Source organism: Seriola lalandi, unplaced genomic scaffold (assembly GCF_002814215.2).
Source record: "Seriola lalandi dorsalis isolate HSWRI2012SDOR001 ecotype SW California unplaced genomic scaffold, Sedor1 jcf7180002054981, whole genome shotgun sequence".
Lineage (NCBI taxonomy): Eukaryota > Metazoa > Chordata > Actinopteri > Carangiformes > Carangidae > Seriola > Seriola lalandi.
This window is the reverse complement of record NW_019525661.1, coordinates 1,110,980-1,131,535: the sequence shown is the minus strand read 5'-3', so window position 1 is coordinate 1,131,535 and position 20,556 is coordinate 1,110,980. Positions and strand designations below refer to the sequence as shown.

Sequence of the window (20,556 nt, the reverse complement as noted above, 5' to 3'; positions counted from 1 at the left end):
TTTTTTTTTTTTTTTTCTAACATAATTCCAGTGCATTCAGAAAGCATTCAGACTCATTATGTTGCAGCCTTTTGCTAAAATTGTTTGTTTGTTTTCCCTCATCAATCGACACTCATGATGACAAAGTGAAAAGATAAATTTAGGATTTTTTGCAAATTTATTAAACGAAAAAATAAAGAAATATCATATTAACACAAGTATCCAGACACTTTGCTGTGACACTTGAAATTTAGCCTAGGTTCCTCCATTTCTCCTGATCATCTCTGAAATGTTTCTACATCTTGATTGGAGTCCACCGGTAGTAAACTCAGCTGAATGGACATGATGTGGAATTTTGAAAGAGAAAAAAGTGTTTTCACTTTGTCATTAACATTATGGGGTAGTGAGTGTAGATTGATCAGGGAAAAATTAATTTAAACACTTTCAGCACAAGGCTGCAACATATAATGAGTTTGAACATTTTCTGAATGCACTGTAATATGGCTGATATATTGTCCAGGGTCGTTTATTGGTCAAGCTCTGGTGGTCAGTCATTGCTGCAACTGTTCATTTGACAGATTTGGAAAATACAGACACAAATGAATGTTTGGACTGTGTAAACATGACCTCTTTTGTAGAATATGCTGACCTTAATATTAGCAACATGTTCAGTATACTGTTTCCTTCTGTCCAGCCTCCTACTGCTGTGGGCTTACCTGTCTGTCTATGTCTATTTGTCTCATAGTCTTTTTGTTCTTCTGATCATTAAGGGAGTTCCTCCAATTTGATTGATGAGCCGTCCGCTACTGATGACAACACTCTAGTTCTCTCTTTCCCAGGTAGGAAAGACAAATTGAGCTTTTTATTCCCCATTGTTGAGTGTTTAAATTTCTTTATAAAATCAATATATAGAACTAAAAATGTGTTTTTGAAATTTTATGAAATGGTATACAGGAGCTATTTCAAGACATTGCAGATGAACAATTTTTTTTTGTGAATATATTTTATTGGCATTTTGGGAGTCATCACAATACATTACAGAAAAAAACAATGACAACAAATGCTCCTATTATATCCAGCCCCTTGCCCCCCCACCGCCCCATCCAACACCTCCCTGTTAACCCTTTGGGCTCTTTATCTTAAGGAACTGTGCTGACAGTATTGACCAACATAATTAATAGTAAAAACAGAAAACAACCAGCAATAACGATAGAAAAGCAAAGTATATTACAGAAAAAATTTATAAATTAAAAATAAATAAATAAATAAAATAAAGGAAAGTGAGAACAAAGTGTAGTGTGTGTATGTATGAGTCTTTGTGGTGCAAAATAGATTGCTATGCTGCTTTGTTATCATGCCAAAATGTAGGATACAACTGCTACATTGTGTTAGCCATCTCACCCTTGTAATCATTCTTGGGGAAGGGAAGTCAGACTCTTAACCTAAGTGATCAGGGATCGCCAATGACTGTAAAATTTATCTGTCGAGCAGTCTATGGAGAATTTAATCTTTTCTAACTCCAAGAAAGACATTATGTCTCGCAGCCATGAGGCTGGAGATGGAGGCAAGGGTTTCTTCCTTAATAAAAGTGTTCTACGATAGGCAATCACAGACGTCCACCCCCTCCAAAAGTATTGGAACAGTGAGGCCAATTCCTTTACTTTTGCTGTAGACTGAAAACATTTGGGTTTGACATCAAAAGATGAATATGAGACAAGAGATCAACATTTCAGCTTTTATTTCCAGGTATTTACATCTGGATCGGATACACAACTTAGAAGATAGCATTATTTGTAACAGGACACCAAATTTTTAGCTGAGCAAAAGTATTGGAACAGATAGACTTAAAATAGATTAAAGTGAATAAGACTTAATATTTAGTTGCAAATCCTTTGCTTGCAATAACTGCATCAAGCCTGTGACCCACTGACATCACCAAACTTTTGCATTCTTCTTTTGTGATGCTTTTCCAGGCTTTCACCGCAGCCTCTTTCAGTTGTTGTTTATTTTGGGGAGTTACTCCCTTCAGTCTCCTCTTTAGCAGGTAAAATGCTCTGTAGGGTTTAAGTCTGGAGATTGACTTGGCCAGTCTAAAACCTTCCACTTCTTGCCCCTGATGACCTCTTTTGTTGTTTTTGCAGTGCGTTTTGGGTCATTATCTTGCTGCATCATGAAAGATCTCCCAATCAGTTTGGTTGCATCTTTCTTTAAATTGGCAGACAAAATGTTTCTGTAAACTTCTGAGTTCATTTTGCTGCTGCCATCATGTGTTGCATCATCAATGAAGATTAATGAGCCCGTCCCAGAAGAAGCCATGCAAGCCCAAGCTATGACATTACCTCCACCCTGTTTCACAGATGAGCTTGTATGTTTGGGATCATGAGCAGATCATTTCTTTCTCCAAACTTTAGCCTTTCCATCACTTTGGTAAAAGGTTCATCTTTGTCTCATCAGTCCATAAAACTTGTTCCCAGAATTTTTGAGTCTCGTCTCTGTACTTTTTGGCAAATTCCAGCCTGGCCTTCCTATTCTTCTTGCTAATGAGTGGTTTGCATCTTCTGGTCTAGCCTCCGTACTTTTGTTCAAGAAGTCTTCTGCGAACAGTAGATTCTGATTCCTTCACTCCTGCCCTCTGGAGGTTGTTGCTGATGTCACTAACAGTTGTTTTAGGGTCTTTCTTTACAGCTGTCACAATGTTTCTGTCGTCAACTGCTGCTGTTTTCCTTGGTCTACCCATTCGATGTCTGTTACTTGGTACACCAGTGGTTTCTTTCTTCTTCAGGACATTCAAAATGGTTGTACTGGCTATGGCCAATGTTTGTGCAATGGCTCTGATTGATTTTCCATCTTCTCTCAGCTTCACCCATAGACAGCTCTCTGGTTTTCATGTTGGTTACAACTCTAACTATAAATGCAGTCTGCACAGGCAAAATCCAAATCTGAAACTGAGCGTAGACATTCAGCGCTATTTATTGTTTGAATAATCAATGTAATAGGACACACCTGGGCAACAAAACACGCCTGTCAGTCACATGTTCCAGTACTTTTGCTCACATGAAAAATGGGTGTGTTCAAACAAAAGGTGCTATCTTCTAAGTTGTGTATCTGATCCAGATGTAAATACCTGGAAATAAAAGCTGAAATGTTGATCTCTAGTCTCATATTCATCTTTTGATGTCAAACCCAAATGTTTTCAGTCTACAGCAAAAGTAAAGGAATTGGCCTCACTGTTCCAGAGAGTGGGCACCTGGAAATGAGGGTGGGTTTTATTTAAGGAACTGCTGAACCTGAAAGTACCTGGAAAGCTCAGATTGCTGTAGGTTGAAGGTGGTGCATAACTGAGCAAAGCAAGAGAATGGCCTTAGCCACTAATTGTGCTAAGGCCTTGTCTGGCCCAGAGAAAGAATTTAGCATAAATCTTAGCAGGTTTAAAGGGCTCATTATTACAAATTGGGGTGTTAAGTAGGAGCATGTTCCAGCCGAAGTGTTGCTTGATTTGTTGCCGGATTCTTAAAGTAGATATAACAATTGGGTTATCTGTGCACCGTTTGGGTTTAAGTTAGTCAGCATGGCATACCAAAGCTTTTAAGGAGGAGGAGTAAAATGAATGTGATGCTAGTTGGCACCATTGACTTCATACATTCCCTGCATTGCTCAGATCTGGAAAGAATAAAATATACAACTCACTTGGCACCAGCAACTCCAGCTTGCCATTATGTATCTGTACTAGACCTTTGACCCCATATAAAGAGATCATAAAAATTACCAGCAATGATAAATAAAACATGATTTTATTTTAGTAATTATTAAAAAAGAAAATAAAGCAGTTTAGCTTAATCTCTTAAATAACATTTCTTATGTCACTGGTTTGCATTAGTTCATGTCAAATATCTCAGGATGTGTTAAAACCCTAAGGTCATTGTTTATGTCCATTCACAGGTAGTCAAAGTATTCATTCTGCAGCCCTGCCTGAAGAGGCCCCCTATCTCCTGCTGGAGGACCTACACTACAACCAGACTACCTCAAACACACACTCCTTCACAGAGTCAAACGGATACTCTGTTAAACACACACTCACTGATCCACAGTCACCAGCAGAAACACACATGGAGACAGTGTCCTCCACAGACACAGACACACACACACACACAGACACACAGTTGGAATTACACCCAGACATGCTCACGGTTACTGACACACACTCTGTCATACACATAGAAACGGAACCTGGCAGACACCCAGACACACACACTGCCATCTTGGTGCAGCTGCAGCAGGTGTCTGCAGTTCAGGCAGCCAACACAGAGAGGTAGGAGGGAACAGCTGTGCGTTGTTCACTACTCATTTATGCTACATGATGTTCATCAGCATGAATATTTAGTGCTAATTACACATAATCATAATCCTGATCATCATTCATTTACCCTGTGCTTATTATTCGTAATCATTGTTTTTACATGCACGTAAGTAACCAGGCCACAGTTGGCGTTTTCCAGTAAGTTCATTTCTTAAATTGTACATGGTTGACCGGGTTTCTAAAGGGCTTTTTATAAGTGTGCATGTGCATGACAAAAGACTGCAGACAGGAAAGTGAAGCGGTAGGATGAAAGGAGAGACCATTTTACAGAGTGATATGTCTTTGTGTTTAAAATAATTCATTTTTAAGTCTAACTAGAACAAACACAAACTAACTTCCAGAAGTGTTAAGTCTCCACGCTGTTTGTTGAATTCTAACACGTCTGCACTATGAGAAAAAGATCTGCACTGTTGCTGTGCATACAGATTTACAGACAGCATAATCATATATTACCAATTCCCAATTACCCATATTTCTCTGAGTAATCTGGTTACTTAAGTGCATATGAACACACTGAATGAGGGCTACGTTATCATTAAGATCAGTCTTATCCACACTGTTTTAATGACTGTGTAGAAGCTGCTACCATATTTTTTTTAAATTAAACTTCATTTACATTAACGTTAAATTCCCCTTGTTGTGTAAGCAAAATAATTGATACTTTAGTAGGTTTTTATGAAATACATCAGGTTTCAAAACTCTGCTTGCCTGTCTTTGTCTCTGTCTCTCTCTAGCAATGACTTCGATGTGGGTCTGGAACCAGATATTAGTCTGGCAGACATGTATCGCTGGAAGGTTTCTGCTTACGCTCCATGCAGCTCCACCTGTACAACAGGTAAACTCATATCTTCAATATACAGGTAACAATATTATAAGACCCACATTTATTGAATTTCGAATCTTTGATAAAGCAACTTGTGAAAATTGTTCTTCCATTGCCACAGAAAATATTTGTGTTTGACTGGATGTTAAATCACATATCAGGCGTCCTCAGCCAACCACAGTCCAAACATAGTTCTATACATGCAGTGTAGAGCATACAGATATCTGTTGTTGATCTCTGTCTGTACTCTGTGTACACACTGTGTGTGTGTGTGTGTGTGTGTGTGTGTGTGTGTGTGTGTGTGTGTGTGTGTGTGTGTGTGTGTGAGACCAGGTATCACCACTAGCTACGCCTTGTGTGTTCGGTATGATGGCACTGAAGTGGATGACAGTTACTGTGACTCTGTGACCAGGCCAGAGCCCACACACGAGTTCTGCACTGGGAAGGAATGTCCTCCAAGGTACTGCCTATACTAATTTAACCTACTAACTGACCAACTGACACAAACTACACATAGTAACATTTGCCAAAGTCTTAACAGTTTAGCAAAGTTTCATTTACATATGGCGAATATGTAAATTGTGTGGCAGATCAGAAAAGCACCAGAGGAAGACACCATCTGAATTTATGTTGTCAAATTTCTCAAGTATTGAGAGAAAACTAAATAAAACTAATCAAAGCACAAATCAAAGAATAGGCTTGAGATTTTTGTTTTCACCACTTTCAAAATTTGCAGTTGAGATTCAAAAACTATCTGCATGTCTGGAAGTTAGTTGAGTTGAGAAGTTAGTTAAATCAATTGATTAGGATTACGTATTTCAAATCAAATTCCCGTAAGATTTTGAATTTTATCTCCATTATTTTAAAAGGTCATGCAGACCTACAGTTCTTTCAGATATCTATAGTTTGTTTTTATTTTCTTGATGGCTTGGACCGCAACAGCAAGGCCAGCCCTGTCAATGCCAGTGTCCGGGACTAACTGATAGAGTTGAGTTATTGAGTTACATAGACAGACAGGTTCTATTAGGAGGCGTTCACAGTCTGCAATATTGAGAACTTTGTCCATAGATTTAGGCATTTACCCATAGCTATTTTCCATAGAAGCAGGGTTAAAGTGGACATGACGTCTGGTGTGAACAGCCAGGAAAACACAAACAGAAAAACATGTCAATGAGAACAGCTTTAAAGTGAATTCAGCTGAATTAAAATACTGTATATGTCAGCACAGAGAGGAGGACGGAAGAGAAGAAGAGTGGAAGAACTAGCTGATGCATAGAGAAACTAGCTGATACTACACTGAAACCAACTGACACTAGACTGAAACCAGCTGACATTAGACTGAAACCAGCTGACACTACACTGAAACCAGCTGACACTACACTGAAACCAGCTGATACTAGACCAACTGATACTAGACTGAAACCAGCTGGTACTAGATTGAAACCAGCTGACACTAGAATTAAACCAGCTGATACTAGACTCACTGTCTTGGGGACACGAAGATGAATGGTGTGAATGCAACAACAATCAGTATACTATTAAGTTTCACCGGCATAATTTTTCTACAAACAAGAACCAATCGAAATTCTGGACATACTGGTTATAAAATGTTCCAAAAGATTCAAGCAAGAATTTCATATTGAGGTAAAAATATAAACTATTGCTGGAAGGAAGTGTGACGTCTCTGAATGTGAGTAAAATGGTACTTTACTCATTTAATAAACCTGAAGCTTTATTAACTTTGACTGGAACTTTGCCAACTCCACCATCTTTCCACTTCCTCCTCAGGTGGGAGACCAGTGGCTGGAGTGAGTGCTCTCGAACCTGTGGTGAGGGTGTTCAGTACCGCACCGTGCGCTGCTGGAAGATGCTGTCACCCGGTCTTGACTCCTCTGTCTACGATTCACTGTGTCTGTCACATGACCTGCATAAACCAGCCAATAGAAAGGTCTGCCATGGCCAGAGCTGTGGACCACAGTGGGAGGTGTCTGAGTGGTCAGAGGTAATAAAACAAGTGCAATGTTTCTGATGTTGTGATGTTGACCGTCTTCATTGCTGGTGTATTCATTGTATTTGAATACAGGTCCTGACTGCATGTATAAACAGTTTCATTATTTTAATCACTACAGAAATCTTGGGACTGTATGTGAGGATGAAAGAAATATTAACTGGTGAACTGAGAGCATTGTTTTCTAAAATGCACCATTACAAAGCATTGCTGACTACACTACACCTGGCCCTGACGCAGACCCTTGCAACTGACTCCTAGCTACATGATCGTTGATGAGTCCAGGGGTGGTCCCACTTTACATTTTCAGGCTGCACCCAGCTGAGCTCCAGTGCTCTTAAATCTTCTAAAATCAAACAGTCTTCTTGAGACAGAATTTGTCAAACATTAGTCAACCCACCCAAGAGCCTGATTCCTCACAGCGCTGCTCCCTGGAACACTAGATTACACAAACCCCTCCACGGTGGCAAGTTTGAGATTCAAAGAGAGAATTACCCCTGCCATGAAAACACAAATGAATGGAGCAATATCTCATGAAATTGATTTCTAAATGACCAAAGCATAAATGATAAAGTACCAGTGAAACACTGAAAAGGAGTTGTAACAGTACTCCACGCCTGTAACAAATTTCAAATTTGTATGTGTGTGTGTGTGTGTGTGTCAGTGCTCGGCACGTTGTGGCTCTCGGGGTGTTCGGACTCGGGAGGTTCGTTGCTCCATGGAAATGAATCTATGTAACAAATCGTCTCAGCCAATAGAGAGTCAGGAATGTGAGGGCCCTCCCTGCGACAGAAGATGGACAGTTTCTGACTGGGGACCTGTGAGTTTAACAACACAGTTGTTTATGAAATTAGTTTATGAAATTGACATCAGTTTTACATTGAACTTAAAAATGTGTTGATGTGCCAGTGCTCAGGTGTGTGTGGAGAGGGGAGGATGGTGCGTGCAGTGACATGTCGATCGTCAGGTGGGATAGTGATGTCAGAGGAGCAGTGTGACCAATCACTGCGCCCACTGGCCATCTATCCCTGTGGTGACAGAAACTGTGCCCCCCACTGGGTTGAACAGGAATGGCAACAGGTAAACAGATTTTGGCTAGTGGTGGTGGTGGTAGGGGGTTGGGGTGATGGCAGTGGGAGTCAGTCCACACAGATGTGTTAAGTTTTTTTGTTGTTTGTGGGTGTGTCAGTGTAATGCTACGTGTGGCCGCGGTGTGCGGCAGCGTCAGGTGGTGTGTGCTGGGCTGGAAAGTGGTGTGTTCAAAGAGTTTCCAGACAGTAGCTGTGACCAAAGCAACAAACCAGAGACCAGCTCCTCTTGCTTCCAGAGACCTTGTTCCAAATGGTTCACCACATCCTGGTCCCAGGTAACTCGGCCTACACACTGATGCATCACCAGACACTTCACTATCATAGAGATCTAAAACCATGGTGGACTATTTGTATAAATGACTGTCCCCTCATAAATCCTCTCAAACTGTCTCTTTGTGAAAATGGCTTGTTTACCGCAATAAAAACATCTTTAATATACAATAAGCAGCAGCTTCATAAATTTAAACAGAAAGTTGTTTTAATGTCAAGATTTATGTTGTTAATATTATCAGTGAATTTAAACAGACTACATCATATAAAGCAGCTGTTATTGTTCCTGAATATTTAGAGTCAATTTAATAAAGATTTAAATCACATTTCACAAAATAAAACTATTCAACTGTGTAAATAAAAGACTGAATAATATTCAGGTTGTATCATCAGATATTTTCTTCTCATTCTACATGAAAATAAAAAAATAAAGATTAATAATTATTTTTTAAAAACTGTCTGTGTGTGATGTATGCACTCTTTTTTTAATGTCGGTTATATCTCGTTTTGTGTGTCCGGCTGTATTTGAACTGATAGTATGTAGAGGAAAATGAAAAGTTCTGTTCCCTCTTGCCCCCTCAGTGCAGTAAGACCTGTGGGAGTGGTGTCCAGGTTCGAGAAGTCAAGTGTTACCAGGGGGAGGAGCTTGTAACCAGGGGCCACAGCTGCGACTCTGCCCTCAAGCCAGAAGCCAGACAGAGCTGTGAAATCCAGAGCTGTCCGACAGACGCACCAGGTACAAAAACAAACGCAGCATGCGCATTTCCTGCAGCTGATGCAACATTTCAGTGCACTTTCAGCTCTGTCAGTAGAGGATAAACGAACTGTAGATGCGTCACTGTGACTGTTGTTTTTGTGCTGTGCCTTAATGAATTAATTCATAATTTTCATGGCCTCTGTGTGTATATCCAGTGGCAGCCCCGGCAGAATCAGTGGCAGTAGACGACTCCTGCCAGGACAAGCCAACAGCCAACTGTGCCCTGGTGCTAAAGGTGAAGCTGTGTTCCCATTGGTACTACAGAAAGGCCTGCTGCCAGTCCTGTAAGGCACCAAGATCCTGAAGTCTTCACTGTAACCTCTCACCTCGACTCCTCAGCACCAACCACTGGTACCAAAAGTCACACCACATTCCTACCACACAAACGCCTGTTGCTAGCAACGTATGGACATTTACCTTGTTACTGTTAGATTATCACTGATAACAGAGGTCAACCTGTGGTCACTGCCTTCTACTTGTCACTGTTATCCTTTTACTCTTGGTCCCTCACGCCTCTTTTAAGGAAGTAGCATCATCACTACTAAAGATCAATTGATCATAATTACCTCCTAGTGCAAAAAGAGACAGATGGATAGACAGAGCCCACTTCCTGCTTTGTGTCACTATTTTACAACTGGACATTTACCTAAAGCACTGACACAACGTACAAGGCTTTAGCCTACTTCCTCTGACCATTTAGCAAGTGTGCTACTAAATCTATTCACTGACAACCTCCTCCCCAGACAATGTGAAGATTCACTGGGATGTCTGTTCATCTGTTCACCTAACAGAAGATGAAACCAGTCTTTTGAAAAATTTCCTTCCTCCAGTGTTTGTTGCTTTTATATTTCCACCCTTCTCACCATTTTTAGGACTCTTTGTCCGTCCATTCCTATCTCCATCACTCAAAGTAACTCCAGTCTATATGTCTAAAATCTGTCCATTCCCTCACTTCTTCTCAAGGTGCTATTTTTCACTTATATGTATACAAAGTACATGAAAGACCTACGGCAACTTTGTCATTAGTGTGGAAACAGACCAAGACAGACCAGACCTGGGGCTGGTTTACACAGATATCTCAGACTGCTCTGTAGTGTTGGTCCAGTCTTCATTCTGCTCGAAGATCAGTCTGATGTCAGTCAGACTGTTTCACAATAATAAAGACTGACTCATTTTTAAGAAAAACACCTCACCCCCAGGCTAACTAGGCCTAAAACCAATGTTACCATGGACTGCACTGTCCAGTAGCATTCAACAACAAAAAACAGGAAAACATGGCTTGTAATTTTTGCTAATATTGTTATGGAGAGAGCAAAGAGAAGGGAAATAGTTTTTAGAGACCAAATCAGTTGTTTTTTTTCATTGTTTTGCTCTTCATGTAAAACGTCCTTGTAACAGTTGAATTCTTCCAGTAGACAAACATGTTCTGCCGGGTAAATGTGGCTGATGGGTTGAATGAGGTTCTTCAGTCGGCCAATTTTTTTATATTGAAAAAAGTCTTAAATGGTCAAGAACTAAACTGCTTTGTGCAACGGATGAATTTAGACTCAGTTAAAATCTGTCTTTATGAAACCAGCCCCAGCGAAATAGTGTGGCCTACCCCCTCAGCCTCGGTCCAGTCCTGTTTTTCATACGTCCAGTAGGTGCACACAAATAGATAGATAGATAGATAGATAGATAGATAGATAGATAGATAGATAGATAGATAGATTCTTTATTTATCCCCTAGGGGAAATTCATGTAGCAGTGAACCTGGATGTAGCATCTAAACTACTACGACATCCAGACGGGCACCAGTCAATGGCAACTGGACTAAACACAACAGTAGCTGACAGAAGTCATTTAATACTTTTGTTTTTAAATGCATTCAAAGAATATCTCTGAAAGTCTAACAGCAGTAATGGTTATGTTAACATAGACCAACAGTAGCTGGGTCACAGATGCTAACACTGACAACAAACAAAGGCTGAAACAGAGAACGTGCACAGGGGTCATTCACAGACAAACATGGCATTTTCTTTTTCTGTTTTTTTTTCTGCCTGTGTGTTGTACTTGTATAATGTTTACGTTGTTGAGGTTTGGGAGATGTGGTTCCTCTGTAACAACCTGTGGTTTCCCATACCACACATCACTGCCCAGGTTCACAAACATGTATGTGTATCTCTGTAGAGGCACAAGTCTGGCTGCAGTCCAACAAACATTAATAACTTAACTCCACTTTTACATAAAAGGTAGAAGTTGCTTGTTTATTGTTTTACTCAGAGTCACATGAGAAGATCAACATCAGTTTCACCACTGCGTGTCTGGAGTAGAGAGATCCAGGATATTTTTAGCCTAGCTTAGCACAAAGACTGGAGATAGTGGGAAACTGCTAGCATAGCAACATCTGTCAAAAATGAAGCAAATCTTCAAAAAACCTATTTACACATTTAACGTGTTTGACACATGTAGAAACAGAAGTAATTATAGATCAGGGCTGCTGAGGACCTGGACTTGTGCAGCATCTCAAAAGTCTCGTTCTCATCATTTACAGTAACAGGAGCAAAACCCAGGTGGCTCTTATGTATGTGTCTTTGATGATCATCTTCTATCTTTAATGAGCTTTCAGACAGTATCAGGCTACAAAGATAAATCTGATGTTTATCTTCCCATTTCTCTCTGGGAAAAACAGCACAATATGACACACATTTTCTTAAGAGCAATTGAAATAATTTGAAAAGTTCATGCATCTGCAGATGCATGAACTTCTCAGAACCTGTTATACTCCTGTAGATACTTCAGATGTGACGGCTTAAAGTTCCTCTCCAGACGTGTTTTAATCTCTGTAAAATCCTCTGCAATGATTCATATTTAGTTGAACTTGGTTTTCACACATTAAACTGGGTTTGAAGCTCATCTGCTCTTACTTCCTGATAAGGCCTCGTGCCCCGCCCACCACCTGCTTGCTCCAGGTGAACAGGTGACAGAGCAGAGAGCATCAAGATGGGTAGAGGAGGAAACATCATCTCTCTCTCTTTGTACTGACAAGGTTTCAGGTTTATTTAGTCCCGCCCCCCATCCCCATAAGTTGACAGGATTGGTTCCTTAGGTTTTTCTTAACTTTTTTATGAGACTGTCATTCGTTCACTGCAGTTCAAGATGGAAACACTCAGTCATGGTGTTGATGATTATTTCACTCATCATATGTCTGTATTATATAAAAACATCATATAGATGTTAACATGATTAAACACTTGATTTTCATCTGAGGAGGTTTTTAAGTAAGAACTAAATGGAAAATACATCACTGGAGTTTCTGCTTGAAAATATAAGAATAGTACAAACACAGCACAACACAGAAGTAGCTGGGGAGTAGGAATGTGGTGCTGTGGCTGCCAGTGAAGACTGTTGGGGCCAAACTCATCTATTCAATACACTGTGTAAACAAGACTGTCTGTCTCTCCCAAAGTGTTGTTTACCTGTTGTTATTCTGCCCACAGAGCTGCTGCTGTTGATTTTGTTTACTGTATCACACATAAAGAATAAAAGACCGGCTGTTTGTGATGAGCACCTGTGTTTGACCTCTGACTGGACTGACCCTCGCATGTTAACTACTTCCTGAAGAAAGCTCCAGGTTGTGTGAGACTTTTGAAAACCTGAAAATCAAGCACCCGAGCAAAGTGAAAAGCTTAAGTTTCAGTGGTTACCAACTTAACAGTGGTAATTCAAGCTGGAAATGAATGGGAACCAAACATAGAGATATAAAGGTACATACTGGTTTGAATGAATAAGAGAGCGGAGCTGTGTACATTAAGCTATCATCAGAAACATGACCTGTTTCCTCTGTGTGTATGTGAGAGTGTCATTATTGACCATTGTGTTGTTCAGAATACTCACCCCTCTAACCCCAGCATTATCAACTAGCATTGTCATGGTTACAAGAGTTGGGATCCCAGTGGATGACTCCTTGGTGAAACCAAATCACACACATGAACGCACACCAATTACTACATCTGAACTGGTCTCCACAAAGCAGTGTGGGTCTTTGGCTTCCAGGCAGCTGGTGAGAGGACATCAAGGTGGTTTCCCTTCATTTCATCTGCAGATACAGGAATAGTTCAGTCTTTTGCAGTTACAGAGGATTCCAGACCAGGAGAAGAAAAACAGCTCCAGGTAGAAGGTGAACACTTTCACTTTTGGACAGACATTTGCAGTGAGAGAAGGGGAAACTAATGAACTAATTAAATTAATTATGACACTTGGTAACATAACAGATGATTCTTTTAAATTCAAGAATTTATATTTAATTGATTTCGCATAAAAACTTTGTAAATGTGACAAGAAAATGCAAATCAGAAATCTAAACTGTTACACATTTTCAAAGGTAGTGATATTATTAGTAATTGTGTGAGTATAAATCACTAATGGCCATGTTATTGCATAAAGTAGAACTTCACAGGATGCTTCACGTTCCTCATTTTAAAGCTTGTGATATTTCCCCTCTAAAACAACATGTAACCTAAATTTACAACTTTATTCTCATAGTCTTATGATTTTATTCTCAAAGTTTCAGACTTTCTTTTCCTCAATGTGGCCCTAATACTCTGGCGTAAGGTAGGAACTTCATTATTTGATTATTATTAAAAGCGTATCGATGAGACACACAGTTGCACCGAGTGGAAGAAGTTCTCAGATCCTTTATTTTGGTGAAGGCACCAGTGCAGAAGCGTAAAAATAGCACAAGAAAAATATGTGCATTTGAAGTACAAAAGTATTATGAGTTAAAGTTACAGGTAGTCAAGCAGCAAAAGTTGCTTTACTAGTCCAGTGGTTTTCTAACCTAGGGTTCAGTCCCCTTGTAATGGTCACCGGATGAATCTGAGAGGTCGTGAGATGAATAAAGAAGATAAAAGCTTCTGATACATCCTTCTTTATTACTTTTCTCTAATTTTTGCATTTTGTGAAACAATAGATAAATAAAATAATCTGAGTGGTGGAACTGTTAACAAGTTTTAAACATCTGAAACGTGGCAAAGGCCCCAACCAAACAGTTACTCACACAGAGGTCACAAAGTTTAATCTGAAACAGTACAGAACAAACAGATAATTAAATGATGGGGATAATTATTAGAGCAGTAAACACGTTTTAAAAATGAAACTTGATATATATTTTTTTTTTAATATTTACATCTTCAATAGGAACCAATGAGCTGAGAGCCACAAACAGGTTCATGAAGTGAGAGAGGACTGAGAAATGGACTAATGCATCTTTAAAGGATTTGTTTACCAGAGGAAAACTATGGAATAGTTATCCTTTATTATTTCCACTGTAGATTTAAACATAGTTTAATGAGCCATCAGACCCAGACTGGGACTCTGGAGCATTTGATATCACTGACTCTGTGGGGAAACAACCTGCTCAATAAAACCCAGATGAGGTTGCATGTCCATGAGCCTGTGTATGTGCATTTCTGGGACTTATTACATTCTTGGGAAATTCTTCCATTATTGTTTTCACTGCAGGTCTCCAAGGGTCTCATTTCTTTTGTGTCCCTCCTTCCTGTTCCTGGTGTTACAGTGATAACGCGCTGTTCCTCTGTGAGACTAACATCTGGCTCTGCTGTGTCCCGTCTGTTCCAGATGCCTCTCAAAGCCTCTGTGTCACTGCTCGTGCTGATGTGTGTGTGCTGTGTGGAAGAATGTGTGTGTTTCCCCAACGGCTCGGTGGCGTTCTCCTGTGGCAACATGATGCCAGTGCACCCGCCCTACGCCCCTTCCACCAGTAGCCCACCATTCACACTGTCCACCTCTAGCGCCACCTACAGGCCTGGTGGCGTCATTACAGGTACATCCGCGCTGCGTCGTTCCCATGGACTGAATGTTTCTAATGCAAAATATTAAAGGATTCTACTGAACAACCTGCTTTATGTAAATGTGCTCACTCTTTGTATTTCTAAATGTTTTATTTTCACTACATTTTGTTTCTGGCTTGTCTGTCCATCTCATTGTCATGGACACAATCTCTCACTAACACCCTGACAGAGTTTCTTCAAATCTGGCACAAACATTCACTAGGACTCAAGAATGAACTGATTAGATTTTGGTGGTGAAAGGTCAAGGTCGTGGTGACCTCACAAAATGTGGTTTTGGGCTTGAGAACACAATATCTCTGCAACACCTTGAGGGAATTTCTTCCGATTTTGACAAATGTTCACCTTGACTCAAGGAGAAACTGATTAGATTTTGGGGATCAAAGGTCGCGGTCAGTTTGACCTCAGAAAACACTTTTTAGCCATCACTCAAGACTTCACAGCAATTATGACAAAATGTCACACAGATGGTTCATATTTTATTTGACTCTGGACAAACAGGGATGTAACCTGAAGCTAGTCTGAGTGGAGGAGGCAGACGACCACCAGGAGGTGATTCCTGTTCTGTATGTAATTATTCTCTCTCCCCCAGCATCATTCTTTCTCTAGGTGCTCTGTCTCTCCTCTTCACTCTCTACTCCCCTCTAACTCTCCTTGACCCCGCCCTCTGTCTCAGGGGCGTTGAATAACAGTTCAGAGGTCACAAGTCATGTTTGGAGGAATTTACTTTGACCTCACTCTGCATCCCTCTCTTTTCTCCTCCAGCATGAGACGTCATTAACACATTCCAACTGAGCAGCTTTTTCACACTAGCTGCACATACAGAGAAATCCTCCCCTCTCCTCCCTTCTCTCTCCACCAACACTCACCTCTCCCATATTACCCCTTTCCAACCCCAGTTTATCCTCACAGCTTCTCCACTGAGCCCGTGTGATAAAACCATGAATCTCTCTCTTAATTGTCTCCTGCAGTGACGGTGGAGGTGGTGAACAACAGCTCCACAGAGCTCCAGGGTTTCCTTTTACAGGCCAGGAGCAGAGAGGGACAAGGTACAAAACCCCTTAAATGTGTGTGAGTGTGTACATGTTTATTTGTCATGTGTTGTCTGAAGGTTTTTCTTTGTCATGAAATGAAGGCTCAGATTCATCACGGCAACTTATTATTTAGAGCTTTTTGTATTTTTGGAAGGTTTTACAGGATAAAGGTTTAGTCCCAGCACCTGTGTGGATGAACTTTGTGTTTCTGTTTCCAGCTCTGCTGTGGCCCGTAGGAAAGTTCACCAACATTAACTCCACCCTGATCACTGCACTGCACTGTAAAAACATGGAGGTATGTGTCAGTGTTACATCTCTGCTGTTTCTTTGCTCACTCACATCCTGAGGTTGTGGTCCTCAGGCCTGGATATTATAGTAATAGCAAACATAAAAAAAATAAGTGAACCCTTTAGAATGACCTCCATGTACGTATGTATGCATTTGTCCTTAAATATGATCAGACCTTCATCCAAGTTACGATTATGAACAAACACAATCTATTTTAATAATAACACACAAATCATTATATTGTCTGTGAAAGTTCTCATTCGTCCAGGTCATTGTTATCTCTTTCTCAAATTAAATCGAAGGCAACTGGACTTATATTTGTCTGTGGAAGACGTTTCGCCTCTTATCCAAGCGGCTTCATCAGTTTTTATGTATTGGTCTCTCTAGTCCGCACTAGTCTGACCAAGAAAGTGGAGTAGGACCCAGGTATTTAACCTCTTGTGGGCGGGTCCACCAAAGTACCTGTGAAAGTACTGGTTTCACCTGACCATTGTTGTGGTCTCATGTGGACGACCGTCGTTAGGGTCAGGTGACCCTGTTGTTATCCCGTGTGAACGACATTCGTTAGGGTCAGGTGAGCCCCTGGTGGATGACGATCGTTGAGAGTCGTCTGAGGTTATGTTGTTGACTCTCCTGGGTACCGATGAAAGGGCGACATTGTAGATGGGGGATAGATGGTGTCGCAGACCCCCTCCCCTGTTTAGCGATGGCCTCTCCACTTTTACATAGATGGCTTCCTTGACTCCCCTCTCAAACCATCTGTCCTCCCTGTCCAAGATTTCGACATTGCTGTCTTCAAAGGAGTGTGCCTTTTCCTTTAGGTGGGAGTAGACAGCTGAGACAGGGCCTGAAGAGTTTGCCCTTCTGTGTTGGGCCATACGTTTGTTTAACGGTTGTTTTGTTTCCCCAATATATAGGTCATTGCATTCCTCACTGCATTTGACCGCATATATCAGGTTGCTTTTTTGATTGTGTGGTGTTTTGTCTTTGGGATGTACCAGTTTCACAAAGAAGAACAGTCCAGACTTCTTCCTGAACACTGAGCAGGTCTGATCAGCAGCTACTGGAAGATCCTGTTTGAGGCTATTGGAGCTAAATGAGGTTCAACCAGTCATTAAATTCATGGGTTCACTTACTGTTTCCACCATCGCTGTGAATGTTTAATGGCTGTGATCAATAAAGATGTAAAATATTATAATAGATTGTGTTGTATTAGTTTAGAGACACTGTGTTTGTTTACGTTTGTGACTTAGGTGGAGTCAGTGCAGAAAACCAGGTCATTCCAAAGGGCTCACATACTTCTTCTTGCCACTGTATATTAATACTGTGAAAGTATCAAAGCCTCAGTCCACAGAGAAATACTCACCCGCTGTATTCAGAAACTGAGCCTTAAAACCAGCCGTCAGGACTTCTGGAACTTTGTGATGTCACAACAAAGCAGTCACCAATGCCCCGCCCACCTGGACCCACCATTCAGCCTTGCAGGATTTGGTTTCTCTGAGTGTTTACCTGAAGTCTGCTATATTTTTATTGGATCACTTAGAAAACAGTCAGCCAATCAGAGGAGAAGCTCACAGCCTCCTCTCTTCTGATTGGCTCACCAACCCGTTGTTACTAGAGCTCCAGAGAGAAGCCTGAGAGAGGAGATGTAAAACTACACTGAGATGGTTTTTGGATCCTAAAATCAGAAATATATCACAAATACATCTTCAACATTTCAAATAAAACACAGGAGAAGAAGAAAATATGGAGCTTTAACAAAACACTATACTGCTGAGCTTAATGGATGCACGTATGTTTGTAGAACTCAACTGTTAGTCAGGCATCAGGAGCCAAGAGGAAGAAGGTCCAGCTGAACTGGGAGGCACCTAGCAACAGTAACTACAGAGATATCTACTTCAGGTAGACAGAGTTACACACACACACACACACACACACACAAGGATCATTTACCACCCTTACCCAGGTCTGGTTTTAATCTTAACCTAATTTTATTAGTGGAAAAGCTTCTGAAGTATTTATTAAAGCATCATGGGACATAATCGTAAATGTGTGAGTCCAGTGTCTGTTACTGCAGCCGAGGTCTCATCCATCAGACTGTGTCACATCCATCACAATGACACCACAACATCTCACTGACTCAGTTTTCATGTCCTTGTTGTTGTTAATGACGATGATGACGATGATGATGTTGTTGACAGTGCCACTCTGGTCCAGGACTACACAACATTCTGGGTTCAGCTGAACAGCAGCTCTCTGAGACTGGACACCAGTGGAAACTCTGCAGCTGGAGTGAGTACTGACTGATTCACTGACTGACTGACTGACTGACTGTTCAGAGGATGAGCTGGATTATCTGTATAGACTATGACAGACTGTAAATGTCACTTGTCTTAATCAGCAGTTGAATGTTATTTGTTGTTGCTACACTGTTTTCTTTCCACTCAGGCATGAAAATGGTTTCAACATATTGTAAACATCGTTAGTTTTCCAACAACTTATTCATTTTTATTCCTCCGCGTCAGCAACAGTCAGACTTATTGTATTCAGGTCTGTCTGTCTGTCCATCCATCCTTCTGTTCCGGTCGCATTGACATGATATCTCAGTAACACCTTGACGAAACTTCTTCAGATTTTGCACAAACATTCACTAGGACTCAAGGAATGAAGTGATTAGATTTTGGGGGTCATAGGTCAAAGGTCACAGGCGCGGTGACCTCGTAAAACACAGTTTTGGTCCTGAGAACACGATATCTCAATAACGCCTTGAAGGAACTTCTTAGAATTTGGCAAAAATGTTCACTTGGACTCAAGGATGAAGTGATTACAGTGACCCCACCACTGATGAGAATCAGCTGAGGCTGAGGTGACTGTATTTCTGCAGGTATGTGTCCTGATGATGGCGCTAGATGAGAAGTCACATGAGAAGTAAATAGAGAACCACATTTTATCCCAAAACATCCAGTAGGTGTTGACATATTTCAGCAGATAACTGAAAACCTAAAAACCAGTGGCCGTAGAAACATTTCACTCAGAACTAAACACATCGACCTCATGGTGGCACTAGAGGAAAAGTCAGGGGGTCATCACTGGACGCCCCCCCTGGACCCCCTTGTCTGGGGACCACGGATGTCTGTGCAACAATTTGTGGCAATTGAATAGTTAATGAGATATTTGAGTGTGGACTAAAGTGATTGATCTATGATAGCCAATGAGATGGCAAAGATCTGTACAGGTGCAGCGTGTGAGAAACAGCACTGATCTTGTTTTAAGAATCCTGTTAGATGAGATGTTTGCACTAAACTTTGATGTGGCATTTTCATGTCAAAGCTCTGCCTGACAACTTTCTCTCTCTTTTTCTTCAGGTCGTCTCCTCCTCAGCTCTGATCTTCATCAACCTGCTGGGTCTGTCTGCCTACTGCTGACACACACACACACACACACACACACACACACACACACACACACACACCTCTTGCAGAACATGTATCCATATAACTGACTGTTCCGGCTGTTGTTGGTGAAAATGGAAACAGAAATAATTCTAACGTTTTTGGTGAACTTGAAAATAAACAACTTTACTGAGAATGTTGTGTTGCCTGCGTTAGTTGATGTAAATTCTTTCACCAGGTTCAACTTAACTTAACAAAATAATGATGTAAAAGAATAATGGAAAGAAAGAACGCCTCTGTGCAGAGGAAACTGCTCATATGCAAAGTGAAAGCGAGCTGACTGAGGTGGAGCTGTGTAAAGAGTCCGTTGTGTAAGGAGATAATGATGCACGTGAATAATATAATAATGAAGCTCAAACATCCATCAGAGATGTCAGAGGCGGTTGGTTTGTCAACATCAACAGTTGTGTACTTTATAAAAAAACAATTTCACAAAGGAAAAGTATAAAATGGCAAATGAGTTGGTCACCTGAGGATGAGCAGAAACCATCTGCATGCTAAAGAAAAACTGCACAGCAAGTCGAGGACGATGTACGCAACATGTTTCAAAGAGAAACCTTCATGACCTGAACCTGAGGGTCATCATCATCACAACACACAGAGTCCACTGGTCTATTTCAGGAAGCAGTTTAACACTGAGAGGAGGGA

General features: G+C 40.8%; 2 protein-coding genes across 3 annotated transcripts in view; both read left to right on the top strand.

The window, feature by feature from the left end:
• LOC111648359 (ADAMTS-like protein 2) overlaps positions 1 to 12,852 on the top strand; it is a 32,580-nt gene extending 19,728 nt beyond the window's left edge. The window contains exons 11-20 of the mRNA XM_087171805.1: positions 750 to 818; positions 3,919 to 4,288; positions 5,071 to 5,171; positions 5,493 to 5,619; positions 6,948 to 7,161; positions 7,832 to 7,987; positions 8,077 to 8,247; positions 8,357 to 8,533; positions 9,111 to 9,264; positions 9,441 to 12,852. Coding sequence (XP_087027931.1) covers positions 750 to 818; positions 3,919 to 4,288; positions 5,071 to 5,171; positions 5,493 to 5,619; positions 6,948 to 7,161; positions 7,832 to 7,987; positions 8,077 to 8,247; positions 8,357 to 8,533; positions 9,111 to 9,264; positions 9,441 to 9,589 — 1,688 coding nt within the window. The 3' untranslated portion in view covers positions 9,590 to 12,852. The remainder of the gene's footprint in view (positions 1 to 749; positions 819 to 3,918; positions 4,289 to 5,070; positions 5,172 to 5,492; positions 5,620 to 6,947; positions 7,162 to 7,831; positions 7,988 to 8,076; positions 8,248 to 8,356; positions 8,534 to 9,110; positions 9,265 to 9,440) is intronic.
• Positions 12,853 to 13,307: 455 nt separating this feature from the next.
• On the top strand, positions 13,308 to 20,044 carry LOC111648381 (ferric reductase 1). 2 transcript variants are annotated; one of them, XM_023398242.1, is made up of 7 exons: positions 13,308 to 13,437; positions 14,905 to 15,109; positions 16,106 to 16,183; positions 16,387 to 16,463; positions 18,261 to 18,358; positions 18,658 to 18,748; positions 19,822 to 20,044. In XM_023398242.1, exons 2-7 carry the CDS (start codon positions 14,905 to 14,907, stop codon positions 19,879 to 19,881), a joined length of 609 nt encoding a protein of 202 aa, XP_023254010.1. In that variant the 5' UTR covers positions 13,308 to 13,437; the 3' UTR covers positions 19,882 to 20,044. The 2 variants fall into 2 exon arrangements, with proteins under 2 accessions (XP_023254010.1, XP_087027932.1); XM_087171806.1 differs by having other exon boundaries at positions 13,308 to 13,444.
• The last annotated feature ends 512 nt before the right edge of the window (positions 20,045 to 20,556 follow it).

Bases quoted from the DNA above. Each gene is read 5' to 3' on its own strand.
- LOC111648381 (XM_023398242.1), top strand. From the start codon at position 14,905: ATGCCTCTCAAAGCCTCTGTGTCACTGCTCGTGCTGATGTGTGTGTGC. The intron at 16,464-18,260 runs GTATGTGTCAGT...GTATGTTTGTAG, and splicing joins TGCACTGTAAAAACATGGAG to AACTCAACTGTTAGTCAGGC. The intron at 18,359-18,657 runs GTAGACAGAGTT...TGTTGTTGACAG, and splicing joins TACAGAGATATCTACTTCAG to TGCCACTCTGGTCCAGGACT.